The sequence below is a fragment of the Rattus norvegicus genome, chromosome 15 (genome assembly GCF_036323735.1).
Source record: "Rattus norvegicus strain BN/NHsdMcwi chromosome 15, GRCr8, whole genome shotgun sequence".
NCBI lineage: Eukaryota > Metazoa > Chordata > Mammalia > Rodentia > Muridae > Rattus > Rattus norvegicus.
The window spans coordinates 11,584,193-11,598,124 of record NC_086033.1 but is presented as its reverse complement, the minus strand read 5'-3'; the positions used below and the strand labels follow the sequence as shown (position 1 = coordinate 11,598,124).

Below are 13,932 nucleotides of genomic sequence, written 5' to 3'. Positions count from 1 at the left end.
GTTTGCTTTTTATCTTAGCCCATCATCTGTGACAGGCTGTTAGTAATGTTGCTCTAGCTGTAGAATTTTAACAGCCAAGTTCAACAAAGAGTTCCAATCACTGCTGACACAGTGCAAGTTAGGAGTCTGAATCTAGATTTAGTCATTAGCGAGAGCTCATTTAACTCACAGCTGTGCTCAGCTCAAAGTGTGGACATTATTTAGGTCTTCAGTTCCTTTTCTTTGGAGTGAGTGTGCTTCCTCTTACATGGGTGTACACTGATTAAACTTTAAAATTACAAACTGGGTCATGGAATGAGTTTATTTATTCCTTTTGAAAACTTTGAGAATTTCTCAGTTTCTGGAGACCATCTCAGTGCCATAGATTTAAAAAGAAACCACCTACTCATGCTTTACAAATGGATGTTCTAAAAGTGAGTATAAAGGAATGCTAACCCTAAAAAATAGTTGCATCTTAATCTCACAGTCATTTGGAGCAAGAAAAAAGCATTGCTGATATTGTTTCCAGAAAAGAAAGTTTTATCTTAACTTCATTTTATGAAGGCTAAGAGGGGAATGGCACGTGCCTGTAGTTCCAGCTCTAGGCAGACTGAGACAGGAGGATCTCAAGTTTGAAACCAGCATGGTCTCTATTTTTTTAATGAGATATTAATCTTGTTACGTGTTACTTTGCTTCTTTGCATACATGCTATATTCAGTAGTATGCTTTTTTTCATTTTGACAATTAGTTATCCTTTGTAAGACAATAGGTAATCATTCCAAGCACTTTTCTGTGGTTTGTGTCAGCATTCTGAAATATCGTTGATAAAACAGAGAAGAGGATGTTTCGCTGTAGAAATGCATGCTTGTATTCTCAAGGTGCAGGGTCCCTAGTGCCACAAAAGGAAAGGAGGAAGGAAGGAGAAAGGAAGAAGATAGGAAGAGAATTAAGAAATCTAAAATAGAACTTACTAAAATCAGATTCTAAAAAATAAAAACAATAACTTGCTTATATTCACCTTTGACAGTTCATAGACAAGTTCTGCTAGAGAGTTATATTCTCTTTTACATGTGGACTGATAGGGGTTTTGCTGTTTTTTTTTAAAGATAAGGTCTTTCAGTGTAGTTCAGGTTGATGTCAAACTTGCTATTCTCCTACATTAGCCTTCGCAGTACTGACTGCAACTGTTTTTGCTCCACCACACCTACTTAGTGATACGATTTTAAACATTACACACATGCATGCGCACATGCACACACTTGTGCTAGATATTTTTGTTTGTACCTTACTGCTCTGGAGAGTTCTTTGAGAGTACAAAGATTGCTTACTCTCCACAGTGGATGGTTTGCCTTCTGGTGGGCCTTGGCAATGTCTGGAGACAATTCAGTTATCAAGCTCTTCACCCTGAGATCACTTTCATCTGTGTGGAGCACAGACAGAGAAGTGGAGAGTGTAAAGGTGGTAGTGACCTTTAGTGTCAGAGTCACAGACAGAAGTGGAAGAGTAGAAATGAGGGAAAGCTGAATAAGTTTATGTAGATAGATGGGTTTTCTATCACTGTGACAAACCATCATGACCAAGGTGATTTATAGAAGATGGGCGGGGGTTATTTGGACTTTTAGTTCCAAGGGAAAGGAGTCCACCACCATGAAGGAGGGGACATGGCAGCAGGCAGGCAGGCAGGTAGGTGTGGCACTGAAACTGCAACTGAGAGCTCACATCTTGATTCATAAACAGGAAACAGCTCTCTGAGGATCCCAGGAGACTTTTGAAGACTCAAACCCTTTCCCCATGACACACCTCCTCTAACAAGGGTAATACTTCCCTAGTAGTGTCACTAAACAAGACCAAGTATTCAAACATATGAGTCTGTGGAAGCCATTTCTTACTTAAATCACCACAGTAGATGCTGAAAAGTAATCCTTAAGTCACACTTCCTTTCTAGCAGTACCTTGTGTGCTATCAGTATTTGACTTGTGTGCAATGTAAGTTTATATCGTTTTTATAGTTTACTATACTGCACATAGCATCTCTTTGTTTTCATGTCTCCGCAATGTTGAATATTGAATTTCTGCCTTTTTTTAAGAGAAAGGAGATTCTGTTCATCCCTTCTGAAAATGAAAAGATTTCTAAGCAATTCCACCTCCGTTATGATATTGTGAGAGATCGTTACATCCGTGTCTCAGACAACAATGCAAACATTTCTGGATGGGAGAACGGTGTGTGGAAAATGGAATCCATATTCAGAAAGGTTGAGAAAGACTGGAACATGGTAATTTAATGCATGAAATGGTTTAAAATCTGTGTCATTATTTAAGCAGATAGAGATTGCCTTCATTTTCCAATTATATATAATATGAAACTGATATAATTGTTTTGGGTAATTCTTTAAGTGGGAAAAGAAAATCCTGTTCCTAGCATTTAATCAAAAATGCATTAGAGATTCTTGTACTTATATCATGGAAATGTCTATTTTATCAGTGTTCAAATATAATACTTTTAAATTATTATTAGATTTTTTTCATTTTATTCATTGTTTGTATTTTGCTTGCATTTATGTCTGTGCACCGTGTGCATGCTTAGAACCCATGGAGGTCAGAAGACGACATTGAGTCATCCAGAACTAGAGCTATGGATGGCTGTGAGCCGCCATGTGGGTGTTGGAAATTGAGCCCTGTCCTCTGCAAAGCAGCAGACGTTCTTAATCACTGCCCAGGCTCTTTTTTAGGAAAAAAATAGTCAAGTGACCAATAATTTTCATGACTGCCATGTAACCATTTAAGAACTATGTAAGAGTGCTACCATTTAATTCCTTCACAACCATATGTTACCAGCCTACTAAATACTAGGCTCTAGTGAGCTTTAATAGATTTAGCCCAATGTCTAGAAAGCTGTCTCACAAACGTCATTAGGATGTGGGTAGCTGAACTCAAGTATTGGTTATTCCCTGTCTGTGCCCTAAAAACTTAAGGACATGAAGGCTGCACTTCAGTCCCATTCACTTACATCCTCGATTACACATTATTGTCATATTACCCATAAGGAATGAGAGCGTTGCTTTGAAGCATCCCTATTCCTTGGGAACACCATAGTTTATGTTACCCACATGACAACAATAGATAATATTGTATTTTTTATTAATAATGTTGGAGGACAGAGAGTGAATACACTTGACATGGACTATGTGTCAGGTCAGAGGATTACTTTATGAAGTTGATTCTCTCCTGTCACCTTTCTATGGTTCCAGAGATTGATCACAGTCAGCAGACTTGCTCAGGGGGTGCCTTTGCCCATTGAGCCATCTAACTCTCTCATACCTCAAACATTATCAATAGCTGTTCCCAACTCCTGCCAAGTCATTAAATAACTCATAGGAAGCTTTAAAGTCAACATACAAAAATATTTAAAGGGACATTGTTCACTTGTAAGACATTGGATAGATCAAAGAAGAGGGAGTCACAGAAGGAAGGGCTGTGTTCACGAGCGTCCACCACACAGTAGAAAGAAGCAAGGAGATCTGCCCTCTTCTCAACTCAGTTGTGAGCTTCAGTTTCTAAACTTACCTGTTGCTGTACTATTACAAAGTTGAGTTTAATCATATCTCATGAGGGCTGGACAGGTGGCTTCGGAGTTAAGAGCACTTGGTATGCAGCCATGAGTTCAGCCACCCGTGGAACAAGCTAGGCATCCCACACGTACCTATAACCCCAGCTTTGACTTGGGCAGAAGCTGGAGTACATTGCTTGGGCTTTCTGGTTTCCAGCCAAACTGAGGAATATTGAGCCCATGTTCGGGGAGAGACCTTGCTTCAAAAGAAATGGACAGAGCAGGAAGAGGGTAGCCACACCCACTCAGAGGCACAGGCACCCACACGCACACTCACACAGACACACACACATACACCATCTGTAAAAATAAACGATTATATTGAACCATAAAGTGGGAGTCCTCTTTGCTGAACTGAGAATAGGCTATGGGATTATTAAGCTTGCAATTTTGCAAATAGTTTTACTTAGCCAAAGAAATGCAAAAAAAGCCAAGCAATAAAACGTAGACTTTCTCCTGGTGGTGCCACCCACCTTTAATCCCAGTACTCAGGAGGCAGAGGCAGGTGGATCTCTCTGAGTTTGAGGCCAGCCTGGTTTAAAGAGTGTGTTCCAGAACAGTGAGGGCTACACAAACCCTGTCTCAAAAAGGGCAAAAACAAAAGAAAACAAAAAAGAACTTAGAATTTCATAGTGTCCATGTCTATAATGATTCTGTAGTTGGTAGAAGACTGCCCTTAGCCTACGTTTTACAAGCAGAAAGCACAATGGAATAGAAGTTTCATCTACCCAGAAACTAGTCTGTTCTTGCTAAACTGGAGAAAGCTCATATTTCTCCCTAGCCAGCAGTGTTGCTAGGGAAAATGATAGAGAAAATGATGGTTTGTGGCAGAAGGTGCAGTGTTCTAGAAGCAGGGCAGCTCTGGCACGTGTCTCTTCTGTCTTCTTCAGTCCTGCGTTCATCTGCAGTCATTTGCCGAGTGCCTATTGTGATTACCAGGCCTCCTTTCGGCTATATGAGTGAATATGAGTCCTTTCTCCTTACTGCCTAACCAGGAAAACATAAACAGCCATCTTAACCACCATGCAGAATGCTATAATAAGGATAGCAATGCATTGCTATGGAAACGCTGAGGTAATTAGCTCTGGCTGTGGGAGTTGGGCAGATCTCCTCAAAACAGGCAGTCTTTGAGCTGGACACTGAAAGATGAGTAGGTGTTCATCAAAACAGCAGGAATATGTGCTCTGTTTTGATACATGAATCAAAATAGAACACCACAGTCAGAGCGGGTACATTGCAGGAGGAATTCAGTGATGTGATGAGTTACAAAGGCCATTAAACAGAAAGCAGACCTGCCTATTCGAGACCTGGTTTGATTTAGTGTAGAGTATGGTACAATTCTTCATTGAGTGAATCTGTTTCTAACTATAGAACTTAGTGTTAAATCAATAAAAATACTAGAATCTTGGAGAGGGGAGGAAGGGAGGGAGGGAGTGGGGAGGAGGAAAGAGAAGGAAGAAGGGAAGGGGAAGAGAATAGAGAAGAGGGGTAGGGAGAGAGGTGAGGAGAGGAGGGAAAGAAAGGAGAGGGATGAAAGAAAGTAAGAGTAGCAATTGTCATTAAACTTTGTCTTTCCCACTTAGAGGCATCAGCCATCTTTGGTTGTTTGCCAGCTCTGTTGAATAGTTAGCCAGTTCCCAGCACTCCTCTACTCAGTGACATCCCACACAGTGGATAACAAGCAACCTATTTTCACAGTATTAGAGACTCTTACCTCCCAAGGCCACAGAGACTTACTAAGTCTCGTAGTTTCCAAATGCATTGCTCAGTTATATCTGAATTAAAAAGAACACAAAAGTCAAATGGAGACTGCTGCAGTGTTTGGGAGGCAAGTGATGGCTCCTTGCCTTTAACAGCAAGGGGAACACTTACCTAGCTCATCTCCCATCTCATGGGGCCTGCATGTGCTCTAGTCTGTCCTGGAGAAACACTTCCCACATTTCACTTGCTCCTGAATTCAGTGCTCTTCCACAAGTAACCTAGCTGTTTGCCCCGCCTCACCCTGCTCTGTGCTCTGCTTTGCAACTGTCTGTCCTTCTCCTCGGAACCTATTTTATTTTCCTTTTCGATTGAATTCTTGTCATCAGAGCGTGGCTTAATATCCATTCCCAGCCAACTGAATGTTCCCTCTCACCTTCTATAGATTCCCTCCTTGCACCTTGCCTTCACATTTACTCAGCAGCCGTGTGTGAGAGTAGACTAGTCTCGGTTGGAGCCCCATTGTCATTCCCATATCCTGTCATGGTCATGTATCTGACCTCATTCATAGTCAGTGTGTAGGGGAGACTGGGGAAGGCAAGAAGGCATGGCTGGATGTGTGCAGTGAACCTGCTCCCTGACAGCACTGCTTTATCTCTTTGTTTCAGTTCCCTCTCTATTGCTCAGAGCCTTGTACATGCTCGCAAGCCTCTTCCTGCTGCTTTACCTTTCAAGCTCAAGACTTTTCAACAGGTTTTTTTCTTTCACTGTACTCATTTGTGTCAAAAACTTTTCATTTAGTCACTCAACAAACATGTAGATTAACAAATGTGCTTGGCATTCAGGGTGGAATGAAAGAAGTACTTGCCCTCAAGAGGTCTGTGACTGCACTGGCTAGTTTCATGTCGACCTGACTCAAGCTAAAGTCATCTGAGAAAAGGGAACTTAGGTTGAGAAATGCTCCATAAGATTAGGCTGTGCACACGCCACACGGCATTTTCTTGATGGGTCTTGAAAACCCAGCCCATTATGGGTAGGGCCATCCCTGGGCTGGTGGTCCCAGGTTCTATAAGAAATTGTGCTGAGCAAGCCACATGGAGCAAGCCAGTGAACGGCACCCTCCGTGGCCTCTGCATCAGCTACCTGAGTTCCTGCCCTCACTGTTTTTGATGATGAACTGTTATATAGAACTATAAACTTGGGGAGGAATTATTCTTCTCCAAGTTACTCTTGGTCATGATGTTTCATCACATCAGTAGTAACCCCAAGTAAGACAGTGACCTAGGTATATCAGCTATCTGTTTGATGGCATAAGGTCAGAAGAGCATGAATCTCTGGGAGGGTGAAAGAGGGATGAGTTTTGTTTAAAGTCAGTAGCTTCCTGATTCAGAGAAGTCCTTGCAGAAGAATAAGATGTGAGCAGACTTTTGCAAGAAAAAAAGGGGGGGGATCTCTCAGCTTCAGGACAAGGTATGAAGGAGAGGGTTTAGGAACAGGGAAATAGTCGGTGGGAGACATAGGCCAAGTGCAAAGACGAGTGGGTAAAGAGGAGTATACAGAGCCGTAGGGAAAGAGAATCAGAGAGTGAAAAGCTCTCAGATCCCAAGAACCCAATTACCCTACAGCTTCGTTCAGGAAGAGTGGGCTCTCAGGCGGTGAATGATGGATTGTACTAGTTACCCAAGGAGGCGGCTCTAGGAGCTGGAGGTACGGTGCCTTAGGAAAGAGGATTTAAACACGGGGCAACTGAAAGAGGAATCAGTTTCATTTCGGTGATATAATGGAATAATCAAAATTAGGATTCGTGAGCAATACCAGTGCACTGGCCGTGGGTTAAAGCCCCGCTCCTCAGGGGGGCACCTGTGGGATGAGTAGGGGACGAAGGGTGACCCGCAGCAGTCCCAGCCGGACACAGCAAGCACAACATGTTTACCAAGAATCTTCTTCATTCCTCATAAACACTCAAGGAGGCAGATGTGCAAATGGTTCTCAGTCCTAAAAACTCTTTCTTCCTGAGTATTTCATGACTGACAGACATTACCAACACCTTGATATGTATGCAGATGACAAAAAGGGCTGGGGTGGACTACTGGAGAACAGCTCCATGGGTTCAAACTTTGCCAGCTTCCTGCTGAGGTCAGAGAGCAGCACTTCTCTCCTCAGTAGACACAGAGTCCTTACACATCTGCGTCCAGTGAAGGAAGCCTGTAAATCACAAAACCCAGGAAGCAGAACCGGTCTGTGAAGTAGGAAGTTAAAAACAAGCCACAGGGGCCAGAAAGAATGCTCGACTTTACCAGCATACACTGCTCTTGCACAGGTCGCAGGCTCAGTTCTCGCCATCTGCATCAGATGGCTCACAACTGCCTGTAATTCCAGCTCCACAGGACCCAGATCCCTCTTCTGGCCTCGACCAGCACATGCACTCATAGCACACACTAACACACACGCACACACATGTGCAGACACACAAATTGTAAAGGTACAAAAATAACTTAAAAATTCACAAGATATAAAAATACTAGGCAAGTAAATAGCTAGGAGCTTAAAAATGTTTTTTTCTAAGTAAGTTAGAATTTCTTGTCCTGATGGTATTTATTATTTACAGATATGACCATAATCAAAAGTCTTTATATAAATCCTATTATTTTAATGCATTTCAAGTTACTAAACTAAATATTATTACCATGTCTAAAATTATCACTTCATTATTTAATTGGATAAAAATACTATCGACAGAATATACTGTATGAAAAAGATACAAGATTTTTTTTTTTTGATTTTTTTTTTTTTTTCGGAACAGGGGACTGAACCCAGGGCCTTGCGCTTGCTAGGCAAGTGCTCTACCACTGAGCTAAATCCCCAACCAAGATTTATTTTTAATATAAAGAGTCTAGTTTGTTCTCATATTACTTTAGCATAAATAACCTTTTATTTGCATATAGTGATTTATTTATTTTTTGCATTGAGACTAAAAATAAATTAAACAGAACCAAGCAGTTCTGTCAGGCATGTTCAGCAGCTTTTATAACCCTTATGTTACAATAAAAGCTACAGTTGCGACCCAGACCCACCCAATATATCAAGGTAATCCTTAGAGTAAGCTTGTAGTTTGAAATGAGCTTGACTTTAAATGATGAAACATTATGGCGTACTCCAGGGGAAACACAACTAATGAACTCCAAGAATACACTGGATGGACGTGGAGATGTATGCAGAGACAAGAACATCTGTTTCCATCCTCACTGCCTCTGGGCTTCGGTCTTTCTAACACCTTGCCTGGCTTATCTTAGCTAAGTAACCTTCAGTCGCCACTTCCTTAAAGGGCTATTCAAGCTGTGACTAATCCTAAAATGGATTTAAATTTAAATTGGTAGTTTAAATTGGTTGAGATCAATGACATCATGGACATGGTGCCATCACAGAGTCCCAGGTCCTCCATGCAAATAATTACAAGAGGAAAAAAAATACAAGTAGGAAAGTGTGTTTTTGTTATTCCTTTTTCTCATTAATTAATTAGTCACTTTTCATCTAGATTGCAGTCCCTTGACCCCTCTGGCTCCCTCAATCCCTCCCCTGACTTCCACAAGACTCCCTGAGCTCTGCCTAATGTTGGGCTGTAGGTCTGTGCGTCTGTTTCCACCAGCTGATGGGTGAAGCCTTTCAGCTAGAATCCTGTCTACAAGCTAAGTTAATAGTGTCATGGATTGACACCCTACCATGGAATGGTCTCAAGTTGGATCAGTCATTGGTTGGCCATTCCCTCAATCTCGGCTTCATCTTCATCCCTGTATATCTTGTAGTCAGGGCAAATTTTGGGCTGAAGGTTTTGTGGGTGAGTTGTTGTCCCCCTCTCTCTACTAGAAGTCTTGTCTGGCTACAGGAGGAGGCAACTTGAGGCCCCACATCTCCTGCTGCTAGGAGCCTCAGGGTCACCCCCACATCTTCCCAGGAGCCTCTCCCATCCCAGGTCTCCATCTTGTTCTAGAGATGCCCCCAGCTGATTCCCCTTTTCTCTCAGCCCTCTCACCCTCAACCCCTACTCTGCCCATACCTGATCCCCACCTCTGTTGTTCCCCTCCCTCTCCCACTCACTCTCTCCATCCATTTCTGATGTCTATTCCACTTACCCTTCTGAGTGAGAGTCAAGCATCCTCCCTGGGGCCCTGCTAGCTACTTAGATTTTTTGGGTCTATGGATTGTAGCCTGGCGATGCTGTACTTTATGGCTAATATCACTTCTAAGTGAGTACACATGTGCATGTTTTTCTGGATCTGGGCTTAGGATATTTTCTAGTTTCATCCATTTGACTGAAATTTCATGATGTCCTTGTTTTTAATAGCTGAGTAGTATTCCATTGTGTAAATGTACCACATTTTCTGTATCTATTCTTCAGTAGACATCTGGGATGTTCCCAGCTTCTGGCTATTACAAATAAAGCTGCTGTGAGCGTGATTGAGCAAGTGCATCTTTTGGGTATGTGCCCAGGAGTGGTAGAGCTGGGTCTTGAGATACAGCTATTTCCAATGTTCTGAAAAACTGCCAAATTGATTTCCAAAGTGCTGTAACCGTTTGCACTCCCACCAGCAATGGAGGAACGGTCCCTTGCTCCATCCACATCCTTGCCAGCGTGTGCTGTCGTCTGAGTTTTTGATCTTAGCCATTCTGACGAGTGTAAGATAGGCTCTTGGAGTCATTTTGATTCACATTTATTTCCCTGATGATTCAAGGATGTTGAATTTTAGGTGCTTCTCAGCTATTCAAGATTCCTCTGTTGAGAATTCTCTGTTTAGCTCTGTACCCCATTTCTTAATTAGGATATTTGACTTGTTGGTGTCGAACTTCCTAAGTTCTTTATATATTTTGGATACAGCCCTCTCTGGTATGTAGGGTTGGTGAAGATCTTTTCCCGTTCTGTAGGCTGCTGTTTTGTCCTAATCATGGTGTCTGTTGCCTTACAAAAGCTTTTCAGTTTCAAGAGGTCCCATTTATTAATTGGTGATCTTAGAGCCTGAGCTGTTGCTCTTCTGCTCGGGAAGTTGTCTCCTGTGCCAGTGAGTTCAAGGCTCTACTTACTACCTTATCCCTCAGGGATAGTTCAGTTTGCTTTCCTACACAACAAAGTACCACATACCCTGACATGGGTCTTACCACATCATCTAATCAAGGCCGTACTCATAACTTACCTTCTTGCACATATATGTGACCAGTTTCTTTTGTGGCTTCAGCTAAAAGTGTCCCCTTTTTTAATTAATGAATTTCTCTAGCATTCACATTTTTCATACACTTTCATTTGGACTTAAATTGCCGTTTTTAAACAGTGAACTGCTTCTTGCCTTTCTGCTTTTCTTGTTATATGTGTTTAAGGCCAGAGATCTTGCTCAATACTTGAGTTTTCTAATTTTTTTAACTAACAGGTGTTACATTTATATATCCTGGATTGAATTTTTCCATCTTTCTAACCACTGGTAGCCTGGAGTATCTGTGACTAAAGACCAGATTCCTAAATGGTTCTAAAGACTGTTCTTCATCCATAATGTGGCCCAAAGGCAGCTTCATTTTCCAGATACTTTGTTCCAGAATAAAATTATCATCATTAGCTATAGCTTCTGTCATTTGTTGTCAGATTAGTGTACTTGAATTTTCTTCTGTAAACATAACAGTTTTAGCAGTAATACCTCGTCGTCTACTTGGCAACATTACCTATTTGTAAGCTACTATTTTCTACCACTTGCATATTCATGTAAACCTTAGTTATATTGTTGAAGATGAAATAAGCTATAAAGTCACGTGTTTTTCTTTGTATTCTACTTTCTTCTGCCATTTGGAGTATTCTGGGAGGGTAATTTTCTCAATTAAGATTCCCTCTTCCCAAATATATCTAGGTTTGAGTCAAGTTGACAAACACAAGTCCACACAAGCATACTTAACCAGGAAGAACACTAGAGCGAGTAAGTGCTGGCCGTGATCATTTTTACCTGACGATAGGACTGGCAGCCAGAGTAGCACATGCAGGAGGACATTTCTGTACCTGACCCTTCAGCCATTTGCTCTTCATCCTCAGAGCACCGGTGTGTTTCTAATGGGCCAGTCTAATCTGAATATCTGTCCACTTATGTGTATTATATTAATTACATACTTTTAATGTTTAATAAGTACTTCATGTTTATTAGAAGCTCCCTCCCCTGTGAAGCCAGAGCTTATGTCCACAGAGTCCTTTTGATGTGGTTACATTAGACAAAAACACAAATAATTACACTGAAGTAAGGAAAGTTTGGCAAGTCCAGGCATGATGAAAATTTGAACTCCCTGGAAGCTGGCAGACTTAAAGCAAGAGCCTGCTGTCTGAGGAACATAGACTAGGCAAGTGTATGGAGGGAGGACATGGGACCTAAAGCCTGATGAGAGTGGTGTTGGACAGCAAGAGCAGAAGCTATCGGGCATGGCTTGTGCAGCATAGTAAGGAGGGGTCTTTCTCAGAGCCTTTCTTCTCATGCAGACGCACAGAGGAATTGTGATAGTACAGGTGTGAGGAGAGAGTAGAGTAAGATTCTTAGGGTCAGGCCCAAGTGAGGGGGTTGGGCTACAGAGGGCCCAGGTATAGATGTGAGTTTCATGGCACCTATGGAGGGGTGGCTGTGGCAGGAAAATACTGGAAACAGCCAGTAGACCTGAGCACCTTAAGTTATGACTGTTTAAAGTGAGAAGGGGAAATGCACTGGAAAGGCAGGCCAGTGTGTCACTCCCACAGCCCTGGGTGGTTGGCTGAGCTGTGTCATGTCCATTGAAAGGCTGTGGCTTCACTGTCATCGGGAAGTGTGTTTTAAAATCCTGACCTGAGGAAATGAGTCAAGGGGCAGTTACTTGGAAGGACAGTCATGTTCAGTGTTGTTCCTCTCAGTCCTAGCTTTAAGTAGTAAACTTCTAAACAGATTATACCTTAGGGGACATATGTACTATAAACGGAAAAATGTCACAGAAAATATTGCTAATGGTGAGAAAAATGATAGCATTAAGAATTTTTTTATTGGAGAAAACTTCATTTTTAGTGATCCTTTGTGCAAAGTATTCGACAATGATAAAACTCATATTTCCACACTATTCGATTTCTTCTGAAAATTCCTCCTACTTACCCTGAATGTTCTAGGTTTATTTGGCCCGAAAAGAAGGATCATCTTTTGCTTATATTTCCTGGAAGTTTGAATGTGGGTCAGCTGGTCTAAAGGTGGATAACGTTTCCATCCGGACGAGTAGCCAAAGCTTTGAGACTGGATCAGTGAGGTGGAAACTTCGCTCTGAGATGGCTCAAGTCAACCTGCTGGGAGGTAGGTCCAGGTAAAGTCTTCCTAGGGAGTGAGTGCTTGCCTGGCACTCTGGGCTGAATGCATTTCATTGACATGTGCCAGAGTTATTCCTGTAACTGTCATGAAGTTCTTTATTTCATCCCATTTTATATTAGACAAGTCGATAGGTTGAGTGTGTGTGTGTGTGTGTGTGTGTGTGTGTGTGTGTGTGTGTGTTGTGAAAAAATGCAGGAAGAAAAAATAACCTCTTTGTTACAAAGGATATATTTCATCTATAAAGAAGAATATCTGTTTTTAAGGGGTGATTTTAAAATGTATCAGTCCTCTAGGAGGTGCGTTTGAAACGTCTTGCTTTTCAAACTGCCAAGCCTTAAGTGAGAATTCTTTTCTCCCTCCCACAGACAGAAATCTGCGTTCCTATGATGACTTCTGTGGGGCCACAGAAGTTACGTTAGAGGCAGAGTTGAGCAGGGGAGATGGAGACGTTGCTTGGCAACACACCCAGCTGTTCAGACAAAGCTTAAATGACCATGCGGAGAATGGTCTGGAGATAATTATAACATTCAGTGACCTCTGAAAGCCTGAACTCAGACACGCTGGCCACAGTCAAGGACCTGCTGTGGCCTCCAGTAGTGTATCAGCTCAGTGTGTGTCAGTGTGTTGGCAGTTTGCCGCCCTGTCCGACAGGCTTCTTTTGCTGGCTGCGCATCATGTAATCCTCATTAAAGTATATCTTCATAGTGTGGACCATAAGAAACCTTCAATTAAATGCTACTTCTGCCTGTGACTATTTGGCATAAAGTAACCGTATGGAATTGTGATCTAAGCACTGTTAGCAGACTTGTAAATGAAAATGATGGTATTGATGATTAAATGCTGTTTATGACTGTCATAAGATCTGGGCTACAATTTACTTAACATTTTCTGATTAGATTTTCCTAACATTCTTAATTTTGAATAACTGTCAAAGTCAAGTGTCTTTTATGTTATATGATGCATGAAGGTTTTTATCATTGTAAATATATGGACAGTTGAAAAATAAAGTTGATTATTTTTGCTTTATACCTTTTTGGTGCTTACCTTGCCTAAAAACTGGCTTTCCTGGGTATGATGGACACTGACAACTACCTCAGTATACACCGGTTATGCAATCATTTGTTACTAACAGCTTATTTACAGATACACTGCACGCTCCATAGGCATGGGGACCCGGATACTCTTTACCTTTAGATATAAGCCACCTCATTGAATAAAATAGTTTTGACTTTGAAACTGTTTTGTATGAGAAAGTTGAGGGATGTGAAACCATTAAGCAGAAGGCAGATACTATTTGAGACAAGTCTT

General features: G+C 41.7%; 1 protein-coding gene across 6 annotated transcripts in view; it reads left to right on the top strand.

The window, feature by feature from the left end:
- Window positions 1–13,650, top strand: part of Ngly1 (N-glycanase 1) — a 56,503-nt gene extending 42,853 nt beyond the window's left edge. For 4 of the 6 annotated variants that reach the window (XM_039093451.2, XM_039093452.2, NM_001414987.1 and 1 more), the window contains 3 exons: window positions 2,067–2,252; window positions 12,432–12,609; window positions 12,990–13,650. In XM_039093451.2, the coding sequence (XP_038949379.1) occupies window positions 2,067–2,252; window positions 12,432–12,609; window positions 12,990–13,165 (540 nt within the window). In that variant the 3' untranslated portion in view covers window positions 13,166–13,650. Of the gene's footprint in view, window positions 1–2,066; window positions 2,253–12,431; window positions 12,620–12,989 lie in introns of all 6 variants that reach the window. The other 2 variants (NM_001014136.2, XM_039093450.2) reach the window with 2 other exon arrangements.
- The last annotated feature ends 282 nt before the right edge of the window (window positions 13,651–13,932 follow it).